At 44.2% G+C, this 14,322-nt stretch overlaps 1 protein-coding gene across 2 annotated transcripts in view; it reads left to right on the forward strand.

The window, feature by feature from the left end:
- The first annotated feature begins 6,510 nt into the window (after window positions 1-6,510).
- LOC145342940 (inorganic pyrophosphatase-like) overlaps window positions 6,511-14,322 on the forward strand; it is a 58,079-nt gene continuing 50,267 nt past the window's right edge. The window contains exons 1-3 of one of the 2 annotated variants that reach the window (XM_080188576.1): window positions 7,172-8,077; window positions 10,950-11,088; window positions 12,023-12,087. In XM_080188576.1, coding sequence (XP_080044702.1) covers window positions 7,904-8,077; window positions 10,950-11,088; window positions 12,023-12,087 — 378 coding nt within the window. In that variant the 5' untranslated portion in view covers window positions 7,172-7,903. Of the gene's footprint in view, window positions 6,727-7,171; window positions 8,078-10,949; window positions 11,089-12,022; window positions 12,088-14,322 lie in introns of those variants that run through there. The other variant, XM_080188577.1, reaches the window with a different exon arrangement.

A 14,322-nucleotide genomic window follows, 5' to 3' on the forward strand; every position in this document is an offset into this window, starting at 1 on the left:
TTCCCACCTTTAACACTGTTTAAGACTACTCTGTGCCTCAGCAGATTCTGTGTATTTCTCTGTACCTTTTCTAAGCTTCCCCCAAATTACAAGCTTCAACTTCTTGTACATGGTAATTGGCCCTGATTCAAGTAATCAGTGCTGATAATGCAAACTGCCTGACAGTGCCAGTTACCTTTCATTTATTATTCTCACATGAATTAGTATACAGTGAAAGGTATTGTTTCTTGCATGCTATGTTGAAAAGGCATACTGTTCATAGAGAAGACAAGGAGAATGTAATGTTACAGTCATAGCTAAGGTGTAGAGAAAGATCAACTTAGTGCAAGGTAGGTCCATTCAGTCTGATGGTCACAGGGAAGAAGCTGTTCTTGAATCAATTGGTACATGACCTCAGACCTTTGTATTTTTTTTCCCAATGGAAAAAGATGGCAGAGAGAATGTCCAGGAAAAATGGGGTCCTTGATTACACTGGCTGCTTTTCCAAGGCAACAGGAAATGTAGACAAGAGTCAATGGATGGGGAGCTGGTGATGGACTGGATTTCATTCACAACTCTTTGTAGTTTCTTGTAGTCTTGGGCAGAGCAGGAGCCATATCAAGCTGTGATACAATCAGAAAGAAAGCTTTCTGTGGTGTATCTGCAAGTTAGGTTGCAACTTTTACAATGTCTTTGACAAAAGAGTTGGTGGTGCAAGACCAATGGGAATGGTAATTGGGACAGCACAGTGGCACAATGGTTTAGCACGGTTGCCTCACAATGCCAGGGACCTGGGTTCAAATCTGGCCTCAGATCACTGTCTCTGTGGGAGTCTGCAGGCTCTCTTATGTCTCTGTTGGTTTCCTCCCACAGTCCAAAGATGTGCAGGTTAGGTTGATTGGCCATGTAAAATTGCTCCTTAGTGTCAGGGGGATGAGCAGGGTAAATAAGGGGCCTGGTGGGAGTGTTGTCAGTGCAGGCTTGATAGGCCGAATGGTTTCCTTCAGCACTATAGGGATTCTATGATTCTTATAGCAGAGAACAAGCAAAGAGGGCATTCAGAGCACACACACCTGCCATGGTGTGCTAACTTTATTGCAATTACCCAACTCTTCAAGCTTTTCTCTGCCTAGTTGATGTTCTCTAACTACAAAGCTGAAAAAATATTTTTTCTATTAAGAGCTTCCATCTCACTGAGGAGACTTTGGGCCAATCCATGTACAACTGTATGCACCAAAGACTCTGTTCACATGTTGACAGCTGGGACAATCCACAACATTCCAATGATGATGTAATTCATCCTGTCTCCCAAAAAATCCAGGATCTGGATCTGCAACTTCGCCACAAACCAATCCTCTCCTCTTTGGGCAATTTCATATTCATATACCAAGCTTTGTTGAAATTTTGCATTAGTTTTTGAGATATATTTAATGGTAAACTGGCAAAATCATTATCTCCACCTTCAGAGGCGGAGGTAAAAAGGAAAGAAAATAGGGACCAGTGACTCCAGTCTGAAATTGTTGAATTGCAGACAGGATTAAGGAGAATCCAAAGGCATTTTATTCATATGTTAGGAACAAAAGAGTTGTCAGAAGAAAATCGGACCTCTCAGGGACAGACGTGGGGAATTGTGCTTAGAGCCCAAGGGAATAGAACATAGAACGTTACAGTGCAGAACAGGCCCTTCAGCCCACGATGTTGCGCCGACCAGTCTTTTAAAAAAAACACTGACCCACTAATCTAAACCAATCCCTTTTCGTCCATAAACCCATCCACAGATCTCTTAAACGCCCCCAAACTAGGCGCATTTACAACTGCAGCAGGCAGGGCATTCCAGTCCCTCACCACCCTCTGGGTAAAGAACCAACCCCTGACATCCATCCTATAACTAGCCCCCCTTAATTTAAAGCCATGCCCCCTCGTGCTAGCTTTCTCCATCCGAGGAAAAAGGCTATCACTATCCACCCTATCTAAACCTCTAATCATCTTATACGTTTCAATAAGATCCCCTCTTAGCCTCCTTCTTTCCAGCGAAAACAACCCCAAATCCCTTAGTCTCTCCTCATAGGACCTCCCCTCCATACCAGGCAACATCCTGGTAAACCTCCTCTGCACCCTCTCCAAAGCCTCCACGTCCTTCCTGTAATGTGGGGACCAGAACTGCACACAGTACTCCAAGTGCAGCCGCACCAGAGTTGTGTACAGTTGCAACGTGACGCTGCGACTCATAAATTCAATCCCCCTACCAATAAACGCCAAGACACCGTATTCCTTCTTAACAACCTTAACAACTTTCAGGGATCTATGTACACATACACCTAGATCCCTCTGTTCATCCACACTATTCAAAGTCCTCCCGTTAGCCCTAAACTCAACACATCTGTTACTCCTACCGAAATGAATTACCTCACACTTCTCCGCATTAAACTCCATCCGCCACCTCGCGGCCCAGCTCTGCAACCTGTCTAAGTCACCCTGCAAACTATGATACCCTTCCTCACAATCTACCACACCTCCGACTTTGGTGTCATCAGCAAACTTACTAATCCACCCAACTATACCCTCATCCAGATCATTAATAAAAATTACAAACAGCAGTGGCCCCAAAACAGATCCCTGAGGCACACCACTCGTAACCGAACTCCATGACGAATATTTACCATCAACCACCACCCTCTGTCTCCTATCTGCTAGCCAATTCCTGATCCAAGTACCTAGATTACCCCCAATCCCATACATCTGCATTTTCTGCAGAAGCCTACCATGGTGAACCTTATCAAACGCATGGTGAACCTTATCAACCTTATAGGGGAGATCCTGAATGAATACTTTGCGTCAGTATTCACAAAGGAGAGGGACTTGTTGGCTGGGAATGTCTCAGATGGAGTTGTTGACCCATTGGAGAAAATCTCCATTACAAGGGAGGAAGTGTTAGGTTTTTTAGGGAACATTAAAACTGACAAAATCCCCGGGGCCTAATGGTATTTATTCTAGATTGCTCAGGGAGACAAGAGATGAAATTGCTGGGCCTCTGACGGAAATCTTTGTCTGTTCATTGGACACCGGTGATGTCCCAGAGGATTGGAGGATAGCGAATGTGGTACCGTTATTTAAAAAGGGTAGCAGGGATAACCCGGGTAATTATAGGCCGGTGAGCTTGACATCCTTGGTAGGGAAGTTGTTGGAGAGGATCCTTAGAGATAGGATGTATGTGCATTTAGAACGGAACAATCTCATTAGTGACAGACAGCATGGTTTTGTAAGAGGGAGGTCGTGCCTTACAAATTTGGTGGAGTTTTTTGAGGAGGTGACAAAAACGTTTTTTTACACAGAGGGTTGTGGGGGCCTGGAATGCACTGCCAAGTAGGGGGTGGAGGCAGACATGCTAGGGTTGTTTAAGACTGACCTGGATAGTCACATGAGCAGACTGGAAATGGAGGGATCTAAACAAATGTTCTAGTTGAAGATCAAGAGCCTTATGACGTTCCTGGGAATTAATAGATTCCTATCAGTCATCCAACAAATTTCAAGGCTCACCTGTCACTTACATTGGAGCTATTGGGGATCTTCAACAACAAATGATAGATTACTTATGCCTCAAGACAAGCTTGTCACTTGTCAGACCGTAGGGCTCACAGCCCGCCAGGAGGCCATATGAACTTATATGGAAGACTCCATCATTGTCTGTATAGCCTGTTGTATTTCTATTTATGTTTATTGATGTCTCCTTTTATATCCACAGGCGATTCGGTCCGCCTTGTTGGCCAATAAGGTGCATACACGCGGTGGATTGTGCGAGGGTTGCTCTTGGATGTTGCTTCAAGAGTTGCCTAGTGCTTCACATCTGTTAGTGTACGCTTGAACTGAACCAAATGACGGGCAACACATCAGCTCAGTGACTTTCACCGTTTGCTGTACAGTTACAGGGACCCGGGTTGGATCTTCGGCTTGGATCAATGTCTGTGGGAGTTTGCACATTCTCCCCGTGCTTGCATGAGTTTTCTCTGGGTACTCCGGTTTCCTCCCACATCCCAAAAACGTGCTTTTTAGGCAGATTGGCGTCAATAAGTTGTCCCTGAATTGGATCTCCCTTAATCTAGCGTACATACAATTCCCTAAATTTCCACCCCCTTTATTGTGGAGTTCCACTAGAAGTAGACAAAAACGTCGACGAGCGATGTAAGACTCGAATAATGCACTCACTAAGTGTGTTAAAATGGGTGGCACAGGCTTGTAGGGCCAAAGGGCCTGTTTCCTGTGCTGTGCTGTTCTTTGTTCAATGTCAAGTCCATAAGCCTGTAATGTACCCTATTGAAAGAGAAGGTGCTGTTCCTCGAGCTTGTATTTGCAGAGGAATCCCAATCTGGTTTAAAAGAATGAAAAGTATCTACAAATGGATGGCAGGCCAGTCAGATTGGACAACCATGCTGAGCAATGTTCCTTCATACACACATACATACACATCCATTTGCGAAGATGAGAATTGGGTAAGAATCCAATGCAGGCTCAGTGGTGCTATTAAAGGATGCTGATGCCTGACAAATAATGAAGATCAAAGTCTCATCACATCTACCCAGATTCCCAGACAGCCAGGACACCTACTTATAATGAGACAATGCTAATCAGCAGCCTAACACTGTTTGAAAATCCCATTACCAAATTGGTAGGAAATGAAAAGGTACGTTTCTCGTTAATTCAAACAGATGCTGATGTGGATCAACGGGGAGTGGAAATGATGGAATGTTTGATTGACATCCACAGTTGGCCAAAGGGATGTGGATGAGGCCCAGGCTCCAGTGTGAAGTGACCTATTACCCTCTATATTCGGGTAGGCGTTCTAGAGCCACCATCTACTTTCCACCAGCTTTTGGTGCAAGAGCAATTTTCCAGTCTAGGAGTTTCAAAAGTATTTTTAATCTTCTTATACAAAAGTATAGATTTCTACCACAGCACAATGCGGAAGGACACTGGGAAGATGCCAGGACATTTGTGGGGGAAGGGGGAGAGAGCTAGTCTGTGAAGTTTCAGATTGTCAAACGGAATTTGGAAGTTGTAGGAACAAATGAGTGCAAACAGGGACAGTGACATTGCCAGTGTTTCTGTCAGGGGAGTCTCTGACTTGGTGACCAACCAAAATGGAGAAGGATCATTGGGTAAGGCACTGAGCACATTGAGAGACTTCACTGGGAACATTCAGAGGTGTAATCAAGGCATGAGAGAGAACACTTCATCTACCCAGCCGTTCGCGAACCACCGGCCCCACACGTGGTAGAGTCACCTTGAACTTAGCAGCCAGCCCACAACCCACTGAACTAGAAACAATTCATCCTCAATCCTGAAGCACTGCCCATGAAGAAGGCTCTGTAGAGAGGCCATTTAGACCTGAAACGTTAGCTGTTTCTTTCTTCACAGATGTTGCCAGACCTGCTACGTTTATCCATCATTTCTGCTTTTATTGCATTTATAAAATGTTTTGCATAACCATCAGACCTCTCAAAATGTTTGACAGCCACTAAACTACTTTTGAAGAGTTGTCACTGAGACAACGGCAGTCAATTTATCTTTAGAAAACACCCACAGCTTTTTTTTCCGATTAAAGAATAAACATTTGCCGCAACACCAGGCATAACACTCCTGCTCAGCTTTGAAATAATGCCATTGGACCTTTTACATCTATCCAAACAGACAGATGGGCCCTCAGTTTAATGAGTCATCTGAAACACTGCAGTACCACCTCCATTAAATACAGTACAGTCAGCCTTAATTTTTGAACCTTGAGATTCAGAGGCAGAGGTGTTATGAACTAAACCAAAGCTGACACCAAAAAAATGCAACATAATGCAGATGTTAGTTATCTGCAATGGAAACAGAAAATGCTGGAAATGTTGAACAGATCTGGCAGCATGTGTAAAGAGAGAAACTTTTTAGTTTTCATCTGCAAACTTTAATGTACAACAAAAATATCTTCACACTAGACTGTGGCTATGCATAGGAGTAGGTATAAGCCTGATCATGGCTGAGCACCTACCCCAGTGCCACTTTCTCCTGCACTGTCCCATACCCTTTGATGTCTTTGAATATCCAGAAATCTATCAATCTCTGCTTTAAATATATTCAATGATGGAGCTTTCAAGCCCTTTGGAGTAGAGAATTCCAAAGATTTCCAGCTCTCTGATTGAAGACATTCCTCATCAGCTCAGTCCCAAATGGCCCCTTAGATTGTGTCCTCTGAACCCCCAGCAAGGGAAACAGCCTTTCTGCATCTACTCTGTATTTCCTTTCTTTTGTATGAGTTGCTTTGTAGTAGCTTCTTAGTGTGAGTTAAAGGTGTCCTGACTTGGTCAGTGAGCAGCTTGATACTTAATGTACACCAAACGATGTAATTAGTTGCGAAAGTTGGTTATGAGGGTGTAGATGCCGCAATCTGACAGTAAGGGGGCGTTCTGAGAGCACTGGGAGAGAAGTGATGTAGTGCTTTGTCTCACCGGTGGAGGGCGCAGGGAGTGACCGGAACTTCCTGTCTGGGTTGGAGTGCCGGTGGAAAGGTTCCCCCGCTTCTGTGGGCAGATATTTTTTCCGTTGCAGCTATGAACGTTGTTGCGCGATTGCTGCAGAGCGCTCGGCTACTGTTTGGGTGGAGAACGAGCTCGGGGAGCTGCCTAGGCTATCATGCCCGGACATGGCACTGCAGCTATGGGAAGGAGGAGCGGGGAGAGGCTTGGACACCGAACTACTGCCTTTACCTGAGTGAGTGTGACCCTAAGGTTAAAGGTCAGCCGGAAATGGAGCTACCCGTCAGCTGCCATTGATCAGCCCGGGCGCGCGATCCATGGCCCGGGTTTGAACCGTTCTAGAATGTAACCGATCCCAACCGCCCCTTCCCACCGGCCTGGACACACACCCAACATCTAGTCACCTCCCCCCGACCCCGCGCGTGCGCGCACACACACACAGCCCCCAGCCTGGGTTTGAATTGTCCTATAATGTACCTGACACTAACCTCCACACCCCGTCCCACCCACCCAAACACCTAAACACCCAAACATATACACCCAACTCCCACCCAAATATATACACTCTGCCCCGACACACGCCCAGACCCTGCCCCTCTGCCCCGACACACGCCCAGACCCTGCCCCTCTGCCCCGACACACGCCCAGACCCTGCCCCTCTGCCCCGACACACGCCCAGACCCTGCCCCTCTGCCCCGACACATACAAACCTCCACCCTCTCACATGCCCAATACAGACCCTAATCCCCACCGCCTCCCCACACCAATCTCCAACCCCTGACACTCAGATACCCAAACCCTAACCCACACACCATACCCGCTTCCCCCCACACACCCAGACCCCATCCCAACCCCCACTGTTCCCACACATTCCCCCCTCCACACACACAGCCCCCAGACCTCCAGTGCCAGAATATACCTGACACAGAACCCATTATACGCTATGTCCCCTCCCCTGAGCCCACACTGTCCCCTGCATCCCACAGAACCTGACCCTTCACACACACACACACACATACACACACACACACACACAGTTAACTTGGTATTGTCTACATTCTCCCCCACGGGCCCCCCTCCGAATTTGCTGCCCACAGACCACCAAGTGGCAAGTAACATTCATGCCACAAAAGTGCCAGGCAATGACCTTCTGTAATCCCATGGTACTAAAAGAGATGTTGGAGGTAATAGCAAATGCACCCGTGGTAATTTACCCAAAATTCGCTAGACTCTGGGGTGGTTCCTGCAGATTAGAAAACACCAAATGTGATGTCACTGTTTCAAAGAGGAGGTAGACTAAGGTGGGTAACTGTAGACCGGTTATCTTAACTTCTGTAGTAGGGAAAGTGCTTTAATCTATTATCAAGGAAGAAATAGCGAGACATCTGGATTTAAATTGTCCCATTGGTAAGATGAAGCAAGGGTTCATGAAGGGTGGGTCATGTTTGTCCAATTTGGTGGAATCCTTTGAGAACGTCACGTGCGCTGTGAACAATGGGGAACCTGAGGATGTGATTTATCTGGATTTGCAGAAGGCATTTGACAAGGTGCCACACCAAAGACTGCTGCACAAGATAAATGTGCAGGTAATGTATAAGCGTGGTGTTACAGATAATGTATAAGCTTGGATAGAGGATTGGTTAACTAACAGAAAGTAAAGACTAGGGGTAAGTGGATGTTTTTCTGGTTGGTGATCAGTGGCTAATGGTGTGCCTCAGGGATCAGTGTTGGGACCACAGTTGTTTACGATTTACATAGATGATTTGGAGTTGGGGACCAAGGATAGTGTGCCAAAATTCACAGTTGATACTAAGATGAGTGGCAGAGCAAAGTGTACAGAGGACGCTAAAAGTCTGCAAAGGAATATAGATAGTCTAAGTGAGTGGGCAAGGATCTGGCAGATGGAATACAATATTGGTAAATGTGAGGTCATCCATTTTGATAGGAATAACAGCAAAATGGACTATTATTTAAATGGTAAAAGAAGTGCAGTATGCTGCTGTGTAGAGAGACCTGGGTGTCCTTGTGCAAGAATCACAAGGAGTTGGCTTGCAGGTGCAGCAGGTAATTAAGGAGGCAAATGAAATTTTATCCTTCATAGCTAGAGGGGTGGAGTTTAAAAACAGCGAGATTATGTTGCAGCTGCATGAGACACTGGCGAGGCCATATCTGGAGTACTGGGTATAGTTTTGATCTCGTTACTTGAGAAAGGATATACTAGCACTGGAGGGGGTGCAGAGGACATTCACTAGGTTGATTCTGGAGTTGAGAGGGTTGGCTTATGAGGAGAGACTGAGCAGACTGGGGCTGTATCTTTGGAATTCAGAAGAATGAGTGGAGATCTTACAGAAACATAAGATTATGAAGAGAATAGATAAGATGGAAGCAGGGAGGCTATTTCCACTGGCAGGTGAAACTGGAACTCGGGGTCACAGCCTCATAATAAGGGGGAACAGATTTAGGACAGAGTTGAGGAGGAATTTCTTCACACAAAGGGTTGTGAATCTGTGGAATTCCCTGCCCAATGAAGCAGCTGAGGGTACCTCATTGAATGTTTTTAAGGCAAGATAGATCAATTTTTGAACAGTAAAGGAATTAAGGGCTATGGTGAGTGGGCAGGTGAGTGGAGCTGAGTCCACAAAAAGATCAGCCATGATCTTATTAAATGGTGAAGCGGGCTTGAAGGGGCCAGATGGCTGTCTTCTGATGTTCTAAGAAGAGAGAATCTAACCACCACCCCTTGACATTCTATGGCATTAATGTCACTCAGTCCCCCGCGATCAGCACCCTGGGGGTTACCATTGACAAGAAAATAAACTGGATTAACCATGTGCATTCTGTGGTTAGAAGAACAGGTTAAAGGCTGAGAATTCTACAGCAAGTAAATACTCCTGATTCCTCAAAGCCTGTCCACCATCCACAACGAACAAGTCAGGAATGTGATAGAATACTTTCCACTTGCCTGAGTGGAGCTTCAACAACAACAAAGAAACTCAACAGAATCCAATCAAAGCAGCCTGCTTGAGTGGCACCCCCTCCAGCACAAATGTACAACAGCAGTGTGCATCGTCTACAAGATGCACTGCATCAACTCACCCAATACTCCCAACAGCACCTTCCAAATCTGTGGCCTCCAAGACCTAGAAGAAGGGGGCAGCAAATGCTTCGAAATACTGCAAGTTCCCCTCCAAGCCAAACACCGTCTTATATTTTCATTCATTCAGTGTTACTGGGTTAAAATCCTGGAACTCCCCAACTGCAGTGTGTGTGTACCTACACGTGGAAAGCATCAATTTAAAAAGGCAGCTCACCAGCACCTTCTCAAAGGCAACTAGGGATTCACAAACTCTGGCTTGCCAGTGATGCCCACATCCTGTGAACAAATTAAACATTTTCTAATGTCATTGAACATGATGTCAGCACTTACGCAAGGATATTTTGGCCTTGGAGGGAGTGCAGAGGAGGTTTACTAGGCTGATACCGGAGTTGAGGGGGTTGAGCTATGAGGAGAGGCTGAATAAACTAGGCTTGTACTCGTTAGAGTTTAGAAGAATGAGGGGAGATCTCATTGAGACATATAAGATGATGAATGGGATGGATAGAATAGAGGTGGAGAGACTCTTCCCGCTCAGAAAGGACAGTAGGACTAGGGGGCACAGCCTCAAGATAAAGGGGGGGCGGTTTAGAACGGAGTTGAGGAGGAACTTCTTCACTCAAAGGGTGGTGAATCTCTGGAATTCTCTGCCCGTTGAAGCGGTGGAGGCTCCCTCGCTAAATATTTTTAAGATGCGGGTTGATGGGTTTTTGATAAGCGAGGGGATTAAGGGTTATGGGGAGAGGGCGGGAATGTGGAACTGAGCCGCGACAGATCAGCCACGATCTTATTGAATGGCGGGGCAGGCTCGAAGGGCTGGATGGCCTACTCCTGCTCCTATTTCTTATGTTCTTATGTTCAATGAAGTGTTAACTAATCTAATTTGACTGTAACAACTTGTAATTTTATATTATGCCTTTAACGTAAAATAACGACCCAAGCCACTTTATAGAGGCACAATTTTAAAAACAAATAGGAGACCAAGCCAGAGCGGCAGATATTAGGAGGGATTTCCAAAATCTTGTAAAAATGGCTTTTAAATTGGGTCTTTTGGGAGGAAAGGGAGTTGGGAAAGGAGAATTGGGTACTGAAAAATCAGAATTGGACAATTGGAGAGCTTGGTGGTCTTGTGTGGAGTAGGTTGTTGAACTAGAGGAGGTTATTGATTGGGGGAGTTAGAACTGGGTTGGTATTGATTGTGAAGTCATGAAGGTCTTACACCAGGGTGAGAACTGTTAACCAAGAACAAAAAGCGTTGCATTTCCTCTCTTAAGTTCTATCAAACTTTTCAAATATATTTAATTGCTCCGATCCAAAAAAGGAGCATATTGGACTCGATGGTAACTCTGTTTCTCTCTCCACAGATGCTGCCTGGCTGCTGCGTTTTTCTGGCATTTTGTTTTTTAACACATCCTATTGTCACCATCGGATTCCTTGCTCTTTACAGTGTGTGCACTGAGCTAATGGGCTTGGTAGGCATGGAGGGTCTCAGGAACCATAAGGGTGAATTGAAGGTTATAGCTTGGCATGGAGGGTATGAATGAATGGATGGGTGGAGGAGCATAGTTTGACATAGATGGTATGAGGGGCTTATGGGAGATGGTGGAAGGCATAAGTTGGCATGGATTGAGTATGGGATGTGTTTGGGCATAGTGCCAGAAGGCCTTACAGTTCTTATTATAACTGGGCCAAAGTCTCAAAGCATTGGGATGGGCCTTAAATGGCTCATCATGGCAACTGGCAGCCCAACTCTTGTTCACACCTGCCTGCCAGAATGAAAATTCTGTCTTTGTGGGCACTTTGTCTCAAGGCAGGCATGCCAAGCTGGGAAATTTCCTGACCCCCACATCCAAACAGAAAATCCAATCCAAAATCTAGTGCATAACAAATGCAGCTCCTATGCTTGATTACATTGATTTAAATTCTTCCATCCTAAAGATTATGAGAAGAAAGAACAAATGTTCAGTTTATAAAGTGCTTTTCATAATCTTTACAGCCAATGAAGTAGCTTTGTGAGATTTATTAACTGGTGCTATAAGAATTACTGCTGCCAATTTGGGCATAGCAAGGTCCCAGAAACATCAGTGAGGTGATAACAGATAATCTGTTTGTGTTAATGGTGTTGATTGAAGGATAAATATTTGCCAGGACGCTGGGGAAAGCTATCCTTTTCTTTCTGAAGTACAGTTGGATCTATGTTCTCCGTGTGTGTGTGTGTATTGGTCAGGGGGGGCAAATGTGGCCTTTTTTTAAATCATCCAACAGATGGCATCTTGGACAGCACAGCACTCCAATTCCAGTGCACTGAGAGAGCTCAAGTCCATTGGAAAAAGTTGAATAACAAAAATTGTCTGTATACCACAGTACTGTTAGGAATGTTTCATATTCTGCCTTGGAATGTTAACTGTCTAATCTTCATCATCTTCTTTGTTTGCAGAGAATTCTGAGGGTAAATACATTTCTCCTTTTCATGATATTCCACTTTATGCAGTGATTGATAAGGTAAATGCCATCACACAATTTTTACTATGTTGTAGGCTAATAATGTCATCTGTTTATTGGTCTACCAAAGATGGGTTGACCATTTGGTTAGGTGGATTATAGTCTCTCGTTCAAACCGACTTCCAAAATATTTGGTCCAAAAATAAAACTTTTTAATATATAAAGCAAATTTTATCGCTACTTTTTATAAAAGCTCTTCTCTAAATCTGCAGAAATGAAGTGGCCTGTTTCTCTGCTTTACATCTAATACACTTACGATGTTCTTATCTCTTCTTCCGTGTTGGCGCTGTCTAGCTAAATTGTTTATTTGTTTGTTTATGAGAAGAATGGAGAGATACAGCAGCAGTATGGATTCCATGGAACAAATGGCTTGTTTCTGCCTTATATCAGCCTATAAATCTATATCTTGTACTCTTCCTCCTTCAGAGATTTCAAGTTATGGAAATTACAACGGGAGACCAACAAGACTCAGTCCAGATCTTTGCAGTCTTAAATTCCAACTTTTTTACCTTTTTAATGTTGTTTAATGGTCCTCACCTCTTGCCTCATCAATGAGTATGCCAGTAATTTTTGCATGACTAAACAAAAGAAAAGGTTTTTGCATTCATATAGAGGGCTTCATGTTTTCGAGGACGTTCCAAAGCACATCAGGTTAAGAGTCCTTGATATACACTCACTAAAGTAAGGAATTGTGACAGGTAGTTTGATCATATCACATACACAATGTGATGAATGAGCATACAACCTGTGTTTTTTTTAATGATGTTTGCTGAGGGGTAAATATGGATCAAGAAATGGAGAAAATTCTGGAAGTCTTTTCTTTAAAATGTATGAAAACAGAGTTAATCAAGATTTTCAAGACTGAAATTGACAGATAATTATCATGGAATCATAGAATCCCTATAGTGCAGAAAAAGGCCATTAGGCCCATCGAGTCTGCACCAACCGTAATCCCACCCAGGTCCCACCCCCATTTCCCTACATATTTAACCCACTAATCTCTCTAACCTACGCATCTCAAGACACTAAGGGGCAATTTTAGCATAGCCAATCAACCTAACCCACACATATTTGGACTGTGGGAGGAAACCGGAGCACCCGGAGGGGACCCATGCAGACACAGGGAGAATGTGCAAACTCCACACAGAAAGTGACCCAAGCCAGGAATCAAACCTAGGTCCCTGAAGCTGTCAAGCAGCAGTGCTAACCACTGTACTACCTGTGCTACTTATTAGGAAAGATTATCTAATGTGGAAGAATTTAGTGTCTCAGTGGGTCATTAATCTTTGGAATTCTCTTCTACAGAGAATGAAAGTTGGGACATTGACTATATTCAAGACAGTTAGATTATAGATTTTTGGTATATAGGGAGTCAAAGGTTAAAGGGGGGCAGGCAAGAAATTGGAGTTAAGGCCATAATCAGATCAGCCATGATCTTGTTGAATGACATAGTAGGTTTGAGAGGCCATGAAACCTATTCCTGCTTCTAAATCTTATGATCTTAATTGCAACTGGGCTTTTATTTCCCACTTACAATGTTGTTTCTTTTAGTCTTGTACACTCTGGCAGTTTTTTTCACTTCCACTCTTGGGGGTTAATCTTCGCTTAAGGCAATAATGAGTCCACAGTACATATCCCTCCTGATTTTTATTTCCATCAACATCAAATCAGGAGAGATGTAAAACAAGACTTACAAATTACTTACTTATTTTCGCAGAATAACAGAGTTATTACAGTGCATAAGGAGGCTGTTCAGCCCATTGTGTCTGCACCGGCTCTCCAGTGAGTGTTATGGCTTTGTGCCATTTTCCTGCCTTTCCCCATATTCCTGCACATTGTTTCTATTCAAATAATCATCTAGTGCCTTCTTGATGCCTCAATTAAACCGGCCTCCTCCATACTTCAAGCAGTCCAGATCCAAACCACTTGCTGCATGAAAAGGTTTTTCTCACGTATTTACGTTTTTGCAAATCAAAACAATAAAAAAGAGCATTTCACTTGGCACTATTTCTACCTTTCACATTCTATTGCCTTTTTCTGTGTGAAGTAATTGAATTTAAACGTCAATTCACCTTCCCTCTTCGAATCTGAAATTCCTACTGAATTTGCTCTTAGTTTTCGGCATGTGTGTGTTTTTTATCCCAGTGCAAGAACTCCAGCTTGTCCCGGTTTCCTCAGGAAACCCTGATGGCCAGTAGCGGTGCCTCTCTACTGTCCTCTGAAGACCACGTGTGA

This window comes from Carcharhinus amblyrhynchos, chromosome 5, assembly GCF_965287045.1.
Source record: "Carcharhinus amblyrhynchos chromosome 5, sCarAmb.v2.hapA, whole genome shotgun sequence".
NCBI classification, from domain to species: Eukaryota; Metazoa; Chordata; class Chondrichthyes; order Carcharhiniformes; family Carcharhinidae; genus Carcharhinus; species Carcharhinus amblyrhynchos.